General features: G+C 46.1%; 1 protein-coding gene across 1 annotated transcript in view; it reads left to right on the top strand.

The window, feature by feature from the left end:
• LOC147123754 (dedicator of cytokinesis protein 2-like) overlaps window positions 1-18,776 on the top strand; it is a 1,461,504-nt gene that overhangs the window by 90,340 nt on the left and 1,352,388 nt on the right. The window contains exon 2 of the mRNA XM_085975685.1: window positions 889-972. Coding sequence (XP_085831811.1) covers window positions 889-972 — 84 coding nt within the window. The remainder of the gene's footprint in view (window positions 1-888; window positions 973-18,776) is intronic.

The raw sequence follows: 18,776 nt of genomic DNA on the forward strand, positions 1-18,776 counted from the left end.
GTTCATTGAAAGAGAGAAAGACTTGCATTTATATAGCACCTTTCACAACCTCCGGATATCCCAAAGTGCTTTACAATCAATTGTACTTTTGTAACGTCGGAAACGCAGCAGCCAAATTGTGCACAGCAAGATCCCACAAACAGCAATGAGATAAATGGCCAGATTATCAGTTTTAGCTATATTGGTTGAGCGATAACTGTTGGCCAGGACAGCAGTAGAACTCCCCTGCTCTTCTTCGAAATAGTGCCCTGGGATCTTTTACGCCCACCGGAGAGGTCAGACAGGGCCTCGGTTTAACGTCTCCTCCGCAATACAGCTCCTCCAACAGCGCAGTACTCCCGATCAGGTCCTGCACTGAAGGGCCAGCCTAGATTGCGTGCTGAAGTCTCCGAGAGTGGTCACTTGAAACCACGACCTTCTGATTCCAAGGCGAGAGTGCTGCCCACTGAGCCAAACCTTTGATCTCATTGCTGCTTGTGGGATTGTGCTGTTGCATTATACTAGTGTGCCTGCCTCTGTAACAACAGCCACAGCACTTCAAAACTAATTCATCATGTGAAGACAATTCAATGTGATAAGGTTCTATGTATAAATGCAAGTGTTATTAATTTATCTCACAGATCTGTTTGTTCTGCTTTCATTTCCTACTGTGCCATTTGAGATTAAATATATATTCTTCTGAATAGTAATCTACACCATCAATTAATGACTGCTGCACCAATATGTAGTATCCTTTATTTCAGCACCGTTCTATACAAGACTTTGTTTCCTATTTTTATTAATGCCAATCTGCAGCATCAGTGTTTTATCTTATGTTTTCAATGTCAGTTTTTCACGCCATTATATTTTCTCTCCAATTTTTATTTATTCTTCCAATTTTCGTTTCAGCTGTGTGGAATTTCAAAGGGACTCGTGAGAATCATATCCCTCTCCAGATCGGAGACACAGTCAACATCCTCCAAGTGTGCGAAGGTGAGTGTGCGCTCACTGAAGTTCAGGGCCGGGCATTATTTGTGCCCATTCATTGCTGGGGGGCGGGGGGGAGTGGGGTGGGGTTGGTTCCTGGTGTAAATTCTTCAGTGGCAAACACGCAAAGCAAGTGTGAATGGGGAGGTCCTACTGATTGAATTTGGATCAGTGTGTTATTGGGTTGACTAGGTCTGTATTCTCTAGAGTTTAGAAGAATGAGAGGGGATCTCATTGAAAAGTATAAAATTCTGACAGGGCTAGACAGACTGGATGCAGAGGGAGGATGTTTCCCCTGGCTGGGAGGTCTAGAACGAGGGGTCACAGTCTCAGGGTACGGGGTAGGACATTTAGGGATTGAGATGAGGAGAAATGTCTTCACTCAGAGGGTGGTGAACCTGTGGAATTCTCTACCACTGAAAGCTGTGGAGGCCAAGTCACTGAATATATTTAAGAAGGAGATAGATAGATTTCTAGACACAAAAGGCATCAAGGGGTATGGGGAGAGAGCGGGAATATGGTGTTGAGATAGAGGATCAGCCATGATCATATTGAATGGCGGAGCAGGCTCGAAGGGCCGAATGGCCGACTCCTGCTCCTATTTTTCTATGTTTCTATGTTATGGACTGTGTGAAATAATCCAGAAGGGTTTAGCATAAATGAACTGGATCAATGGCTGTGCAGGAAAGGAGGCTGAGGGTTATATCAATGTTGTGGTACATCTCAAAGGAGACAGGTACATCTCTAAGGATAGAAACTGCATCCCAGGAGGAAGTGTGGGTTTTTATGTAAAAGAAGATACAAAACTGAGGGAAATAATTAAACCTGTGTCAGAGAATCATGGAATAGTACAGCACAGAAGGAGGCCATTCGGCCCATCGAGTCTGCGCCGGCTCTTTCGAAGAGCAATCCAGTTAGTCCCACTCCCCCGCTCTTTCCCATATCCCTGCAATTTTTTTCATTATCCAATTCCCTTTTGAAGGCTACTATTGAGTCTGTATCCACTACCCTATCAGGCAGCGCATTCCAAATCCTAACCACTCGCTACATAAAAAAGTTTTTCCTCATGTCGCCTCTGGTTCCTTTGCCAATCACCTTAAATCTGTGCCCTTCAGCCATTGGAAACAGTTTCCCTTTATTTACTCTATCTAAACCCTTCATGATTTCAAATAGCTCTAGCAAACCTCCTATTAGCCTTCACTGCTCTAAGGAGAACAACCCCAGCTTCTCCAGTCTATCCAATTAACTCTAATCCCTCATCCCTGGAACCAGTCTAGTAAATCTCTTCTCTACTCTCTCCAAAACTTTCACGCTAGATACAATACCCCTGCTGGGGCCGAACTAATTATTTATATAGGTTCAGCACAACTTCCTGTCTTTTGTACTCTCTGCCTCTATTTATAAAGCCCAGGATCCCAGATGCTTTATTAACTGCTTTGCTAACCTGTCCTGCCACCTTCAAAGATTTGTGCACAAACACCCCCAGGTCTCTCTGTTCTTTAAGCCCCTTTAAAATTGTACCATTTAGTGGCCTAGAAATTCAGTTGCGTTTGCGCCTACTTATTGGCTATAAAGTGGTTTGCGCCTGAAGTTTTTTATCGCCCGAAATTCAGATGGACCCTAACATCGGCGTTAGCCGGTAGCGCCGCGCCGGCACCGATGATGTCATCGGTGTGCGCAGCGCCCCGGTTGCAATGCTATTCCGGCCCGATGGCCAAATTCAGTTGCGGCCGCCTCGCCCGTGGCAGCCGCAAACAGCGTTTGTGCAACGGGGTCTTGCAGCTCCGAAAGGCCGGCGCATAAAGGTGGAGCGGCGGCCGGCCGCTTTCCCGGCGGCCGCCTGCCCGCACCTCCCTCCCCGGACTCCTGCACCACCCCCCCGCGGCATTGATGTCTGAGTCCCGCGAGCCCGGCACTTCTCCGTGGTGCCGGGCTCATTTGCCGGGGGAATCCACCGGCGATCTGACGGCTGCAGGCAGCTCCTCCTTAAGAGAAGGAGGAGGCCTGCAGTACCCCAGCCTGCCGCACCGCATCGGGTGCCGCAGCGGCAGCTGGACGCCTGAAAGTGACATTCATCGCCCCTAGCGAGGCGGCCAAACCCTGCAATAGCGCCCGCCGCCGTCTTGGCCCGTCGCAACTGAATTTTAGGCAGGCGCTACGGGAATCCTGGCGAGCGCAAAATTTCAGGCGCAAAAGACCTGGCGGGGCCATACCGAATTTCTAGGCCAGTGTGTATTTTCTCTCCTCATTCTTCCTACCAAAATGTATCACCTCACACTTCTCTGCGTTAAATTTCAGCTGCCTTGTGTCCACCCTTTCCACCAGCCCATCTCTGTCCTCTGGAAGTCTGTTACTATCTTCCTCACGGTTAACTACATTTCCAAGTTCCCCTGTATCTAAGAAGGATTGAAAGATTGTGGCCAGGACCTCCACAATTTCTACGATTACTTCCCTCAGCAACCTAGGATGCATCCACTTTAAGTACTGTCAGCCTTTCTAGTACCTCCTCTTTATCTATTTTTATCTCATTCAGTATCCTGACAACTTCCTTGTTTATGGTAGCTTTGTCAAAGTTCCCATCCTTGGTAAACACCGATGCAAAGTACTCATGCCTTCTGGCTCCAACAAGCCTTCTGCCTTCACCAATAGATCTCCATTTGAAAGGATAATTACTAGTCCTAGCCCTTTTTGGGCTACCCCAGATCAGGCGTATTCCCCAGACGTTCACCTTCAACTAAAGTTAAAGATAGCTGAATTCTATAAGACGCTTAATTGGGTCTAAAGGTTCAGACTATCTCTCCCTAAAGGAAAGAAATGACTTGAAGATGTTACCATCCTCCGGATAGCACTTTTAATAAGTTTAACTAGGCTGTAACCTTCCGGATATTATGAGGGTCCTGAATACCCCCCAGAATTCTGCAGCTCCTTACAAAAGAGTGTACAGAAATTGAGTTCGCGAGATTGATACAGAAATACTACTTGAGACAATTCTAAAAATATATAGATTTATTTAAGAGCCGGCATACAGTTAAAAACTTTTGAGTCAATTGCAACATTAACAGTTCAAAAACAAATAGTTTACATTTCTTATCCTCAGAGATCCTTATTCTCAAATCTTAAATTTGTATATTTTTACATTTCTTATCCTTAATTCTAATCCAGGATATCCACCAAAATCAAATACCTTGATTACCCGAGACTCAGAGTTGTAGGCTTACAGAGTGGTTCGGAAGCCAAGAATCGCTTGCCCATTTCCAGTGACTTCTGACTGTCTATCTGAAAAGCTTTTATTTGTATACCTATTTTTAGTGGTTTATCCTTTGAAGTTTTCCGTTGATGTAAGCTAATTATCTCTATTCATTCTTTCTGTTGACTTTTCTCTATACTTACTGCCAATTCAACTGTTAGCTTGCAGACTTCTGTCTGTTGTTTAGGTGTTTCAAAACTTATTATAAAACACAATATGACAGTCGTATTTATTTGATGCCATTCTTATTGAAGGGCTTCCATTCAATTCTTAATATTGGCTTAACTGGTTATTAGCAGACTCCTGTCTCCATGGTGTTCCAAGTTCAATACAAACACAATGTAATTGCTTGGTGCATCAATTGAAGTCATATCTTCACGGTGTTCTGTTGGTATCTTTTACAGTATGTAAATCAAAGACACTTCAACTTGGGTGTTTTCTTGTTTTCTAGCTATCTCAGTGGTTGTATTAAGAATTATGTCTCCTGTCTTCCAAGTTTAACATAAAAACTATTTGACCAGTAGGTGCTTCTTTTACTTGATATCATCTTTTCAAAGGCACAGGCCTCTTTTAATGTTTCTGTGTTTCTGTTCAACGTGTTAGTTTATAACACTTTACTTGGGTCATTCCATTGTGTTGGTTCCAAACCTCAGACTCTCTGGAAGCGCCAAACTGCTATTTCAATAGGGCCATTGTTTTAGTATTTTTAACCAATTCCCATTTCAAAGCTTGTATGGTGTTTTACAACTTTTGTGTTATCAAACCATCTTATCTCAGAAGTCTGTATTGACACAGCTTGTGTCGCCGAGGCTTTCCAGACTTTTAAACCCCGTATATCATGTATTAATAAAATCAGAATTCTGTTCATATGATGTTGTATTTTTCTGAAATATGGCTTATTCCTTCACACCCCCTTCTTGACCAAAAATGAGCTGGAACATCCAGACAGAATTTGGTCAATATTCCTCATGAAGTTACAATAGCATATTAAGTTCAGGAGATGCACAATCATGTGCTACATGAAAAATCCTTTGAAGTCATCCTAGGAGAATGTTTTGCCTTATTTTAAATTGTACACAATTTAAAAGGATGATAAGTACATAGTCATGCAATGAGCGAAACATGTATTTAGAATGTCCAATCAGCAGATGTATATTCCGTAGAGGTGTGTTATTCATATGAGTCAAGGAGACGTCAGTTGAAACTAGTTGAAGCTTGACACGCTGTTCCTTCGATCCGGCATGTGTATAGACGCGTGTTGTCGTGAAGGCCTTACCAGGCACTCAGTTGAGGTAGTAATCTCAGGATTGCTACCAGTGCCAAGTGCTAGTCAGAGTAGAAATAGAAGGATATTTGAGATGAATACTTGGCTAGAGGAATGGTGCAAGGGGGAGGGATTCAAATTCCTGGGACATTGGAACTGGTTCTGGGAGAGGTGGGACCAGTACAAACTGGACGGTTTGCAGCTGGGCAGGACCGGGACCGATGTCCTAGGGGGAGTGTTTGCTAGTGCTGTTGGGGAGGGTTTAAACTAAAATGGCAGGGGCTTAGGAACCTGTGCAGGGAGACAGAGGAAAGGGAAACAATGATAGAAGCAAAAGACAGGAAAGAGAAAAGCAAAAGTGGCAGTCAGAGAAATCTAAAAGGTCTAAGAGTGTTAAAAAAACAAGCCTGAAGTCTTTGGCCTAGAAATTCGGTTGCTTGCGCCAGCGATTAGCGCCTAAAGAGGCCGAAAAGTGGGGCGTTAGCCAATTTTCACCCGTGCGCAGTGAACCCAGCGCCTCTTGCTATATTGAGTGGGTTTTAGCACCGGCGTTAAATCTTAGCGACCGCTCGCGGGCGCAGGCAGATCATGACGTCATTTCAGTGTGCAACGCCTTTTTGGTGCCCCGGACCAGAAATTGAGTGGCGCCCGCCTCCGTTCCGCCTGGCGCTAATAGTGACAGCTTGATGGAACATTCCCAAGTCCTTCTCGGGCTAGGGGGGTGCTATTTAAAGGGGACTGCACTAGTATAAAAGCGGCAGCCATTTTGGGTGGGCATCTTGCTGGTTGTTGGAGAGAGTTGTTGACCTTCAGTGAGAGAGCGTACTCTTCATTGAGCCAGCGGTTCCTTTGGACCTTCAGCCCTGTCCACAACAGTTTGCTGGTGAGATATTACTGCGTCTTACTTCTCTCACATTGTAATGGGAGCTGCTTTGGAGGGGAACGTCCTGCTGGCTGAACATATGGCAAGGGCACAGAGGCGGAGGGAGAGAGGGCTGGGAATGGCCAGAAGGAGGAGGGGCAATGGACGTCGCCAAATGCGACCGTACGCTGCCAGGGTTTTCAGGCAGCAGGTGTCATACATTGCCATGTTGGAGGAGCAGTGTATGCGAAGGCTCCGATTCGCAAAGGATGTGGTGACTGAGCTGTGCCACCTGCTTGCTGAAGATCTGCAGCCGCGGCTACGGTGCAGGACCTCTCTGTCGGTGGCTGTCAAAGTCACTGTTGCCCTAAACTTTTTCGCCAGCGGCTCGTTCCAGGCAGCAACTGGGGACATTGCAAATATTTCTCAATTTGCGGTGCATTGCTGCATCCGGCAAGTTACAGCTGCCCTATATAAGAGGAGACGGGAATTAATCACCTTCCCTTTGACCCTGGAGATGCAGGGGGAGCGCGCACAGGGCTTTGCGGCTATAGCGGACTTCCCCATGGTGCAGGGCGCCATTGATTGCACACACGTGGCTTTGCGGGCGCCATTACAGAATCCCGAAGCGTTCTGTAACCGCAAGGGGTTCCACTCCCTCAATGTGCAGCTGGTCTATGACCACCGGCAGATGATCATCGCGGTCAATGCCCAATTCCCTGGCAGCAGCCACGACACGTTCATCCTGCGGCAGACCTCAGTGGCTGACCTTTTCGAGGCCCTGACTCACCCACGAGGCTGGCTTCTTGGCGACAAGGGCTATCCTCTCTGCCCATGGCTCATGACCCCGCTCCGTTTGCCCAGCACGCCGGCAGAAGAGCATTACAACACCAGCCATCAGGCGACCAGGAACATTGTGGAGCACACAATCGGTGTGCTCAAGCAGCGGTTCCGTTGTCTCGACCATTCAGGGGGCGCCCTGCAGTACTCGTCGGAGCAAGTGTCGCGCATCGTCATGGTCTGCTGCATGCTCCACAACCTGGCCATCCGACGCACCCAGCCAATGCCAGCCGACCTTGAAGGTCCAGCAGAGCAGGCGGATGAGGAGGAGGAGGAGGAGGAGGAGGAAGACGGGAGGGGTCCAGAAACTGGAAGGGCCGTCCGTCAGAGGCTCATAAGGACTCGGTTCTAGGCCCCTCTGACGGAATGCTTGGGGTAATTGGATCAGTGCCCTCCGGTTCGCCCAAAGCCTATGAAGGCCACCATGCTTGTAAATAGTCTAGAGTTCCAGTGTAAATAAAACATTTTCTTTATTTTCCAAAAAGTGCTTCCTTCCAGCATGACAAAGCAATGGCAACAGAAAGCATAACTAACGAACTAACACATAACTGTCTGGCAAACCCGCGACACTACCCAAAACATGACTAACATTCACAGCAGGTGTAGACGGCCTTGAATTCTACAAATGAGACGTCTCAACAGCTCCCTCTACTCTTTACCCCTTGATGGAGATCTACTTCTCTTACGAGATCGGCCCCTTCCCTCCCTGCAGCTCCTCCGTAATTGTACCCCACTGGCTGCATCAAGGCTGGGGGACGCCTGCTGAGTGTCCGAAAGGGCAGAAGCCCCTGAGGGACGGCCTGGACGACCTCTGGGTTTGGAGGGCCCGGATGATGACTGGTCCAACTGTGAATGGTTGGAAGCAGTCTGTCCTGCAGGTGGTGGCAGCTGCAGTGGAGACTTGCCAGCAGTGGCATCAGGAATGCTTACATCCTGAGAGCGGACACCTGCTCCGTGGTTGGCCGACACACTGGCACTCTGATGGGGCAGGACCGCAGTATGCACCACAATCGGCTGGTCCAAAGATTGATGGCCTGCTGTGGTGCTGCAAGGGCCCCGGGTAATCCTGCCTGATCCAGCTAGGGTGGCAGCATTCAGTGTTCGCGTGGCCTCAATCTGCGTGTGCAGGAGGACAGCAAGTGACTGCGTGGCAGCACTGAGCACTTGCGTGGCAGGTGCCAGTGCTTCGGAGAAGCCCTGGACAGTCCTTTCCACAGCTTCGGACAAGGCTGGGACAGTCCTTTCCACTGCTTCGGACAAGGCCGGGACAGTCCTTTCCACTGCTTCGGTCAAGCCCTGGACAGACCTTTCCATTGCTGCCCCGAAGCCCTGGACAGTCCTTTCCATTGCTGCCCCAAAGTCCTGCACACTCTTTGCCAGTGTGTCGATGGAGTCAGGCATCCTCCCCACTGCAGCCATCAGCTCAGTGTGCCTGAGCCGAGCCTGGGTGCTCATTTCCGAAAGGCTACGCACCTCCTCTGCACTCTGTGCAGCAGTCATCGTGGCCTGCCTTGCCCTCCGGGGAGATGGCCTCCGAGCTTCCCTACCCCCCTCGCGTTGCTGCAGCCCGCTGGTTCCTGCAACTGGTTCCTCATCAGAGACCACCCCCCCACCCTCCCCTCCAGGGAACTACTATCCCCAGTCTCCAGATGGGCTGGCTCCCCTGAGGCTGGCACAGATGTTCCGGGTTCCTCCTGCTCGTCGCCTCCGGAGGCAGTGGCACTGGCAGCTTGAGGGCCCGGCTCCTGAGCTGGTGATGCAGCATCTGAAAGCAGGGAGGTTCAAGAGTGGCTTTAGCGAAAGGACAGGGTGGCAGCAAGGGATGCAAGATTGCTGCAATGCTATGACATGGGTCCAGAGTGAAAAAGCATGCTGGTGGGGGGAACAAGTGGAGGGAGACAGCTCAAAAAGGTGAGGACCTTACCATCGCTGTGCACAATGGGGTCGGCAGCTCCAGTGGTGACAGGACCAATCATACGGCCTCCAACAATCTGGTGGACTCTCTCTTCGAGATCCGTGAGAGTCTGGAGTTGAGGACGGCCTCCTCCGGTGCGAAGCTGCGCCTTGCGGTTCCTCGCCAGCTTGGCCTGCAGGAGAAAGGACGGGAAGTAATGAAACATGATGCCCTGAGTTGTCATCTCATGCCCCCCATGCTGGAATAGCCCTTACATGATGCCCTGAGTTGTCATCTCATGCCCCCATGGTAGAATAGCCGTTATATGATGCCCTGAGTTTAATGTGCATGTATGTTCCCAGAAAGGGCCATGGGTGCTTGCTGACAGATGGCCAATGGGGCATCGCGTACCCTCTGGCCATAAAGTCAGGTGCAGATGGAGGGATGAAGAAGTTTGGCGAAACACCACTCACCCGCACGACCCGAGTGAGGCCGTTGAATTTCTTCCTGCACTGCACAGGGCTCCTGGTCACCAGGCTGTTGGAGTTTACCTTTTTGAGAAACTTCCCTCCAAGCTCTTCAGTATTCCTTCTCATTAGGCCTCCTGCCATTGTCGGGGTACAGCACATCTCGCTGGCGCTCCACTGCACCTACCAATTCATCCAGTGTCCCATTGGTGAAGCACTCCGCTCTCTGCCTCACCCTCTCCATCTTCTCAAAGTTTGTAACGCCACAGAATGGCCAGCTCCGATTTTGAAGCCTACAAGGCACAGAGTGTGGCTGCTGATCCTTACTGACCCACCCCTTTAAGGGCTGGCCGGCGCCTGAAAGTCTCGTGGTCAGCGGTAATTGACAGCACCTGCGCTGCGCCCGCCCGCCCCGATATTGAGTAGCGCCGCAAGGTTAGCGCCTTAGGAGTCCCGTGTAATGCCTGATTTTGCGCCTCAATCACCTTTAGGGGCGCTGCAACCCAATATCGCGCGAGGTGGCGATAAGTTGCGTCTGGCTATAAAATTTGCACAGCGCCAATTCTAATGCCCCAAGCGGGGCTATACCCAATTTCTAGGCCTTTGTGTCTTAATGCGAGGAGCATTCATAATAAGGTGGATGAATTAGCTGCGCAAATAGATGTAAACGGATATGATATGATTGGGATTACGGAAACATGGCTCCAGGGAGACCAAGGCTGGGAACTCAACATCCAGGGGTATTCAATATTCAGGAAAGACAGGCAAAAAGGAAAAGGAGGTGGGGTAGCATTGCTGGTTAAAGAGGAGATTAACACAATTGTAAGGAATGATATTAGCTCTGATGATATGGAATTTGTATGGGTAGAGCTGAGAAATACCAAGGTGCAGAAAACGTTAGTGGGAGTTGTATACAGACCCCCAAACAGTAATGCGGAGGTTGGGGATGGCATTAAATGGGAAATTAGAGATGCGTGCAATAAGGGCACAGCAGTTATCATGGGTGACTTTAATCTACATATAGATTGGGCTAACCAAATTAGTAACAATACTGTGGAGGAGGAATTCCTGGAGTGTATACGGGATGGTTTACTGGATCAACATGTTGAGGAACCAACTGGTGATCAGGCCATCTTAGACTAGGTATTATGTAATGAGAAAGGATTGATTAGCAATCTTGTTGTGCGAGGCCTCTTGGGTCGGAACGATCATAATATGATCGAATTCTTCATTAAGATGGAGAGTGAAGTATTTGACTCAGAGACTAGGGTCCTGAATTTAAATAAAAGAAACTACGATGGTATGAGGCACGAGTTGGGTAGGATGGATTGGGGAACATTACTAAAAGGGTTGATGGTGGATAGGCAATGGCAAACATTTAAAGATCACATGGATGAACTACAGAATTTCTTCATTCCTGCTTGGCATAAAATTAAACAAAAAAGGTGACTCAACTGTGGCTAACAAGGGAAATTAGGGATAGCATAAGATCCAAGGAGAGGACATATAAATTGGCCAGAAAAAGCAGCAAACCTGAGGATTGGGTGCAGTTTAGGATTCAGCAACGGAGGGCAAAGGAATTAACTAAGAGGGGGAAAATAGAGTATGAGAGTAAGCTTTCAGGGAACATAAAAACTGAAAGGAAAAGCTTCTATAGATATGTGAAGAGAAAAGGACTGGTGAAGTCAAGCGTAGGTCCCTTGCAGTCAGAATCAGGGGAATTTATAATGGGGAACAAAGAAATGGAAGGCCAATTAAATATATACTTTGGTTCTGTCTTCACAAAGGAGGACACAAATAACCTCCCAGAGATGTCGGGGAACATAGGATCTAATGAGAGGGAGGAACTGAATGAAATCAGTATTTGTAGGGAAATGGTGTTAGGGAAATTGATGGGATTGAAGGCCGATAAATCCCCAGGGCCTGATAATCTACATCCTAGGGTACTTAAGGAAGTGGCCCTAGAAATTGTAGATGCATTGCTGGTCTTCTTCCAAAATTCTATAGACTCTGGAACAGTTCCCATGAATTGGAGGGTAGCTAATGTTACCCCACTATTCAAAAAAGGTGGTAGCGAGAAAACAGGGAATTATAGACCGGTAAGCCTGACATCGGTAGTGGGGAAAATGTTAGAGTCCATTATAAAAGATGTAATAGCAGAGCACTTGGAAAGCAGTGACAGGATCGGACAAAGTCAACATGGATTTACAAAAGGTAAATCGTGCTTGACTAATCTACTGGAATTCTTTGAGGATGTAACTGGTAGAATAGATAAGGGAGAACCAGTGGATGTGGTATATTTGGACTTTCAGAAGGCTTTCGATAAAGTCCCGCATAAGAGATTAGCATGCAAAGTTAAGGCACATGGGATTGGGGGCAAGGTACTGACTTGGATAGAGAACTGGTCGGCAGACAGGAAGCAAAGAGTTGGAATAAACGGGTCTTTTTCCGAGTGGCAGGCAGTGACTAGTGGGGTACCGCAGCGATTGGTGCTGGAACCCCAGCTATTCACAATATATGTTAATGATCTAGACGTAATATCTCCAAGTTTGCAGATGACACAAAGCTGGGTGGGCGTGTGTGCTGTGAGGAGGATGGCGAGAAACTCCAGTATGATTTGGACAGGTTGGGTGATTGGGCAGATGCATGGCAGCTGCAGTATAATGTGGATAAATGCGAGGTTATCCACTTTGGTGGCAAAAACAGGAAGGCAGATTATTATCTGAATGGCAATAGATTGGGAGAAGGGGAAGTGCAACGAGACCTGGGTGTCCTTGTGCACCAGTCGCTGAAGATAAGCATGCAGGTGCAGCAGGCGGTTAAGAAGGCAAATGGTATATTGGCCTTCGTAGCGAGAGGATTCGAGTACAGGAACAAGGATGTCTTGCTGCAGTTGTACAGGGCCTTGGTGAGACCACACCTTGAGTATTGTGTGCAGTTTTGGTCACCTTATCTGAGGAAGGATGTTCTTGCCATGGAGAGACTCCAGCGAAGATTCACCAGACTGATACCTGGGATGGCAGGAATGACGTATGAGGAGAGATTGGGTCGATTGGGCTTATACTCGCTGGAGTTTAGAAGAATGAGAGTGGATCTCATTGAAACTTATAAAATTCTAACAGGACTAGACAGACTAGATGCTGGAAGGATGTTCCCGATGGCGGGGGAGTCCAGAACCAGGGGTCACAGTCTAAAGATAAGAGGTAAGCCATTTAGGACAGAGATGAGGAGGAATTTCTTCACCCAGAGAGTGGTGAATCTGAGGAATTCTCTACCACAGAAGGCAGTTGAGTACAATTCATTAAATATATTCAACAAGGAGTTAGATTTATTTCTTAAGGCTAAAGGGATCAAGGGATATGGGGAGAACGCAGGGATAGGGTACTGAGTTTGGATGATCAGCCATGATCTCATTAAATGGCAGAGCAGGCTCGAGGGGCCGAATGGCCTACTCCTGCTCCTATCTTCTATGTTTCTATGTTTCTATTCCTTCTTTATCTGCGGTGTTTTCCTCCTTCGCTGAAGTAACTCGTTGATCTTTCCTTGTTTCGGTTGTTGCTTTTCGCAAATCCAATTCCTGAGGCATTGCCAAGCATTGTGTGGAAGAGCTGGCAACACCGTCTGACTGACCGTCGTCAGTAATTCGATCGCATCCATTTCCTGTGTCGTGCTCCAAGCTGGGTCTTGAAAGACAGTGTACGACTGCACCTTGTATTGTTCCTCCTTTTCGGTATCCCGCAGGACATCTTTTGATATTGTCTATGGAGACAGTTTTAAGAATATGCTTGCCATTTGGCTAGTTAATATGTATTTGAACTGTTCTTTCGTAAATAACAGACTGTATTTGAACAGGTTTTTTCCACTTCAGTCTTAAACCAGGTTTCTGCTCGAACTTCTTTTCCTGTACCCATTCTCCTACTATGGGTTGCCATGCTTTATTTGTCAAATTTTCTACCTATTTGCTTCCCTTATCCTCTGATCAATTTGATGAATCTCCATTGTTACTTTTTTTTTCTAACTGTTGCTGTCGGGTCAAGGACTCAGAGTGTGTTGAGGCAATAAAAGAACTATGGGTAAGCGGTATATGCATCTCAACCCCATACATCAGATAATATGGAGTTTTAGGGGACACTGTCCCTGATGCAGATGTGGGCACATTATTGAGTGACAGCTATACCTCCGGAATGATGGTGGTCCACTTATTCCCCCTGATCCTAAACAGTTTGACCAATAGCTTTATTACTTCCCGATTTTTACGTTCCACCAGTCCCGCTGATTGCGGATGACGTGGCGTGCTGTGCTCTAACCCAATCCCCCTTTGTTCGCAGTAGTCTTTGAAGACCTTAGATACAAAGGCTCCGCCTTAATCGGAGTGTAAGATTTTGGGTGCACCAGCTACAGTAATTATATCAGAAATAGCCCTGGCAAGTGCGTTTTCCGAAACAGTTTTTGTGGGGACCAGCCAGCAGAACGAAGTGCATCCATCTACACAAACGAGAACATGTCTATATCCCAAAGATGGGGGAAGTGGTCAATAAAGAATTTTCCCATTGGCTCAGCAGCTTTCACAGGAGCCAATGGTGGTGGCTTAATTAGTGATGACTTATTGGTTGAATAGCATGGCTCACAATTTGCCACATATGTTTTACAGGCTTTAAGCATGCCTGGCCACCAATATAAGGGGGTCAATTTGCAGAATGTTGTTCTGGCATCACAATCTCCTTGACTTATGCCCTTGTGAGCTTTTTTTTTACATGCTGTTCTCGTTTGCGTCTCGGGGGTACCTCTCGGTTTCCTTTGGGCACCTTAACTAGCACAATACCCGTAGCGGTTTCTGAGTAAAAGTACTTTGGTGGATATCCTGGTGGATTCTCTTTTGTCGGGTCTAAAAGCAGAATCAGTTCCTCACCCTGATTAGCTGCCCGTTCTGCCCTAGTGATTACACTAACATTGGCAGGCCTCTCTCGAGGATGTCATGCAGACCGAACGTTTCACTTGTTCAACTGCAAGGCCGTTTCCTTTTGAGTGTACTGTCCCAGTGGTGTGCCCGTTTACATGAATCACCTGACATTTCTTTTTCTCCATTCTTGAACGGAGATTATCATCCCACAGTGTGGGTTTAATAAGGTCTGCTTTCTTTAAAGCATACCGTAATGCTGCGACTTCAGCATATTGCACTGTCTTATGGCCAAGGGGTATGGACAGTAATTCTTCTGGATAAAAAGAATAGGAATCTCGAAAATTCCCTACTACTATCCCCATCCCAGCTGAGGATGGTTAGGATGTCTCTTTTTTAATCGTCACTGACGATCCATCACAGTAAATAACTTGATGTTATTCTGTAAGCGGTCTCATAAGTATTTGTCTGATTCTCTCCTCCGTATCATCGTCCTCCATGATGGGGAGATGCTCTATCTTTCCACATTGATTTGGATGGCGTTGTAGATAAGGGTATTATCTATTAATGATTTGCTCAAGGAGGTCTTTGCCTCCCCCTTCTGGACAAGTTTAATCAAGCTGTGTTCGAACATGTTTTTCCCCGTCATCCTGGTCTGTGGATACTTCTACAAGTCTGATTGAAATTTTAAGGTACTCTTTCATGTCTGGTTGTCCTATAATGAGGGAACAGGCCAATTGTGGTACCAGTCCTACATCTAGGGTTACCATTATTCCATATATAGTAATAGGTATCTTATAAAAATTAATTATTTTGGTTTTGTCTTGCGTGAATCTTCCTAATGATTTTTTACAAATTGGACTTCCTAAACCTGTCCACTTAGTTTTTATAATTGCAGGATCCATTACAGTGTAATCAGCTCCCGTATCAAACAGGGCCTTCACTTGTGTGTTTGTGGACAAGGTTGCCAAGGCATAGGGGAATTCAAGAGGCCCTAGCTGGTGCCAGGCCTTCAATCCTGTGACTGATCATCCTCAGGATCCTGAGCTTCATTTGCTGCTTTATCTTTAATTATTTTTACTGATTTTTGTTCCTCCCTCTTGGGGTATCATGTTTTCCAGATCCCTGAAGGGGCTTGTCGGACCGTTTACATCCTTGCCGATCCTCCTGTTGAGGTGGACATTGGTTCTGCCGGGAATCTTTTTGATCCCAATTTCGGTTTTCTCGGTACCCTCCCATGGCTCTTTGATAGTTTTGGTCAGTGTAAAAGCTGTCCCCATAGGGAGTCCACTGTCCTTCGCTTTCCTTTCGAGGTCTAGCCCCTCATCTATCCCATCTTTCTGGGGAGAAATCTGTCTCATATTGTGGGCGGGTTGGGAATACCCTCTTGGGGGTCCCGAGCCATGAGTTTGTGTCTGGGCGGGGTGGACTTGAGACTTGGGTCTATACAGTCCTTCTTTCTGAGTACCAAAGGTACCTTCTCCAGTTTTTTTATCCCTAGTCTCTGATCTCATTATAGGTTTAGTTTGGGGTAGACCTAAGAGGTCATGATTTAATTGGATATTGCAATTGACATTATCCCATCTTTGCTGGTTATCTCGATAATCGTTTAGAGCACCCTCACAGGCAGGTTTGAGGGCTGTATTTTGATACTGATTGGCCAGGTAACCATGAACAATGTCCCAATTATCCTGTGTAAGTACTTTGCCTAATCTGTAGGCAGCTACCAGCCCTTTAGTTGTGGCCATATTAGTGAGTATTTGCTTTATGGAACCCATTACATGCCATCCCTGAGTTGCCGTGAGAACATAGGTGTATATTTGAACCGAGTTGTTGCACTGGTTTAATGGGGGAATTAAGTCTGAACTTAGTATCATTTGTAGTAGTTACCTCAGGTGTTGGGCATTCCAATCTTGACAACGGGTTTCCAATTTATCAAGGTTAGTTAGAATCCAGCAGGGGCAGCGGGCGGTCGAGGGGGTCGTCCGGCCGGATTGCCTCCCTCTCTTCCGCGGCCACGTTTGCGGCCGGGTGGCCCTGGAGATGGAGCACGCGGTGTCCGCCGGCGAGCTCGAGCTCTTTCGAGACCGGTGGGCGCTGCGGGGACTGGAGTGCGTAGTTGGTTTAAACAACCAAACTTTAATTTAAGCGGTTAAGTTTTGTTTCGGGGTTTATTGGACTGGGTGTATTTGTTTAATGTATTTTTATTGGTTTAAACAAAGAAGAGGAGAATCCAGCAGGTTTTTTCCTGGCTGGTGTTTCCTGGTCTACCACACATTGTGTAGATAGAGCTCAGGTTTACTTGACCTAGGGGCGCAATTTGTGGTTGCTGGGGTTGGTTTACTGGACCATTAATCATTGCGCCTCCAGCATTTAGATAAGGGTGAGCTAGTTCCTGTCGGCATTGATTATAATGGATTCTAAGCTGTCTATAGTTTTCTCGAAGATTGTTGTCATTTATTTCATCATGAGTTTGCCACCTTAACTGGAATCCATGGCCCCCAGGAGCCTAGGCTGCTCCCGGTCCTGCTATTCGGCCATGGTTTCCACCACCTTGTTGGGCACCGTTCATTAGTCCTCCCACTTGTGCAGGTGTGCACCTTATCATTAAGGAATTTAGTGGATTTGGAGTATTTGTTTCATTATCCCACTGGATATTCTGTATCCCCTGGTTCTGGGGATCAACATCAATCGTGCCATGAGTTCTAACAGTTCCTTCGGCTTCAAAGCCTTCTATTTCAAAAATTATCACTTGGTTTTGTGGAGGTACAGGGATAGGATTATTTCCCCTAATAAAGCAATCGTTTGAATTTTCTAATAAAAAGACTTGGCCAATTCCGACAGGGTTTGTCATTTCTTCAGGACCTAACCTCAGTTAGGGTTTAATATTTCGTCAGGACCTAACCTCAGTTAGGGTTTAATATGAACTTTATAAGAAATTTCTAGACCTCAATGGTATATTGAGAGAGTTCTGATTTAAGTTCTACAAGGCCTGATCAGGGTCTGTCATCTCTCGAGACTTAAATCTGGGTGTTAGTATCACTGTCAGTAAAACACTCCTTCTATACTTAACAATCTACGAGATGGATATAGATATAAATATAAGTATAGGTTCTGTATCAAGTCATTATCACACACGTTGGGCGCCAACTGAAGGGATAATTACTAGTCCTAGCCATTTTTGGGCTACCCCAGATCAGACGTATTCCCCAGATGATCAGCTTCAACTAAAGTTAAAGATAGCCGAATTCTATAAGATGCTTAATTGGGTCGAAAGGTTCAGACTATCTCTCCCTAAAGGAAAGAAACAACTTGAAGATGTTACCGTCCTCTGGATAGCACTTTTAATAAGTTTAACTAGACTGTAACCTTCTGGATATTATGAGGGTCCGGAATACCCCCCAGAATTCTGCAACTCCTTACAAAAGAGTGTACAGAAATTGAATAGATTGATACAGAAATACTACCTGAGACAATTCTAAAAATATATAGATTTATTTAAGAGCCAACATACAGTTAACAGCTTTTGAGTCAATCGCAACATTAACAGTTCAAAAACAAATAGTTTACATTTCTTATCCTCGGAGATCCTTATTCTCAAATCTTAACTTCGTACATTTTTACATTTCTTATTCTTAATTCTAATCCAGGATAGCCACCAAAATCAAATACCTTGATTACCCGAGACTCAGAGTTGTAGGCTTACAGAGTGGTTTGGAAGCCGAGAATCACTTGTCGGTTTCCAGTGACCTCTGACTGTCTATCTGAAAAGCTTCTATATTTATACCTTTTTTTAGTGGTTTATCCTTTGAAGGTTTCTGCTGATGTAAGTTAATTATCTCTATTCATTCTTTCTGTTGACTTTTCTCTATACTTACTGTCAATTCAACTGTTAGCTTGCAGACTTCTGTCTGTTGTTTAGGTGTTTCAAAACTTATCATAAAACACAATATGACAGTAGTATTTATTTGATGCTATTCTTATCGAAGGACTTCCATTCAATTCTTAATATTGGCTTAACTGGTTATTAGCAGACTCCTGTTTCCGTGGTGTTCCAAGTTCAATACAAACACATTGTAATCACTTGGTGCATCTATTGAAGTCGTATCTTCAAAGTGTTCTGTTGGTATCTTTTACAACATGTAAATCAAAGACACTTCAACTAGGGTGTTTACTTTTTTTCTAGCTATCTCAATGGTTGTATTAAGAATTATGTCTCCTGTCTTCCAAGTTTAACATAAAAACTATTTGACCAGCAGGTATTTCTTTTACTTGATGTCATCTTTTCAAAGGCACAGGCCTCTTTTAATGTTTCTGTGTTTCTGTTCAACGTGTTAGT

This window comes from Somniosus microcephalus, chromosome 2 (genome assembly GCF_052327205.1).
Source record: "Somniosus microcephalus isolate GS21.2 chromosome 2, FLI_Smic_1.0, whole genome shotgun sequence".
Taxonomy (NCBI): Eukaryota; Metazoa; Chordata; class Chondrichthyes; order Squaliformes; family Somniosidae; genus Somniosus; species Somniosus microcephalus.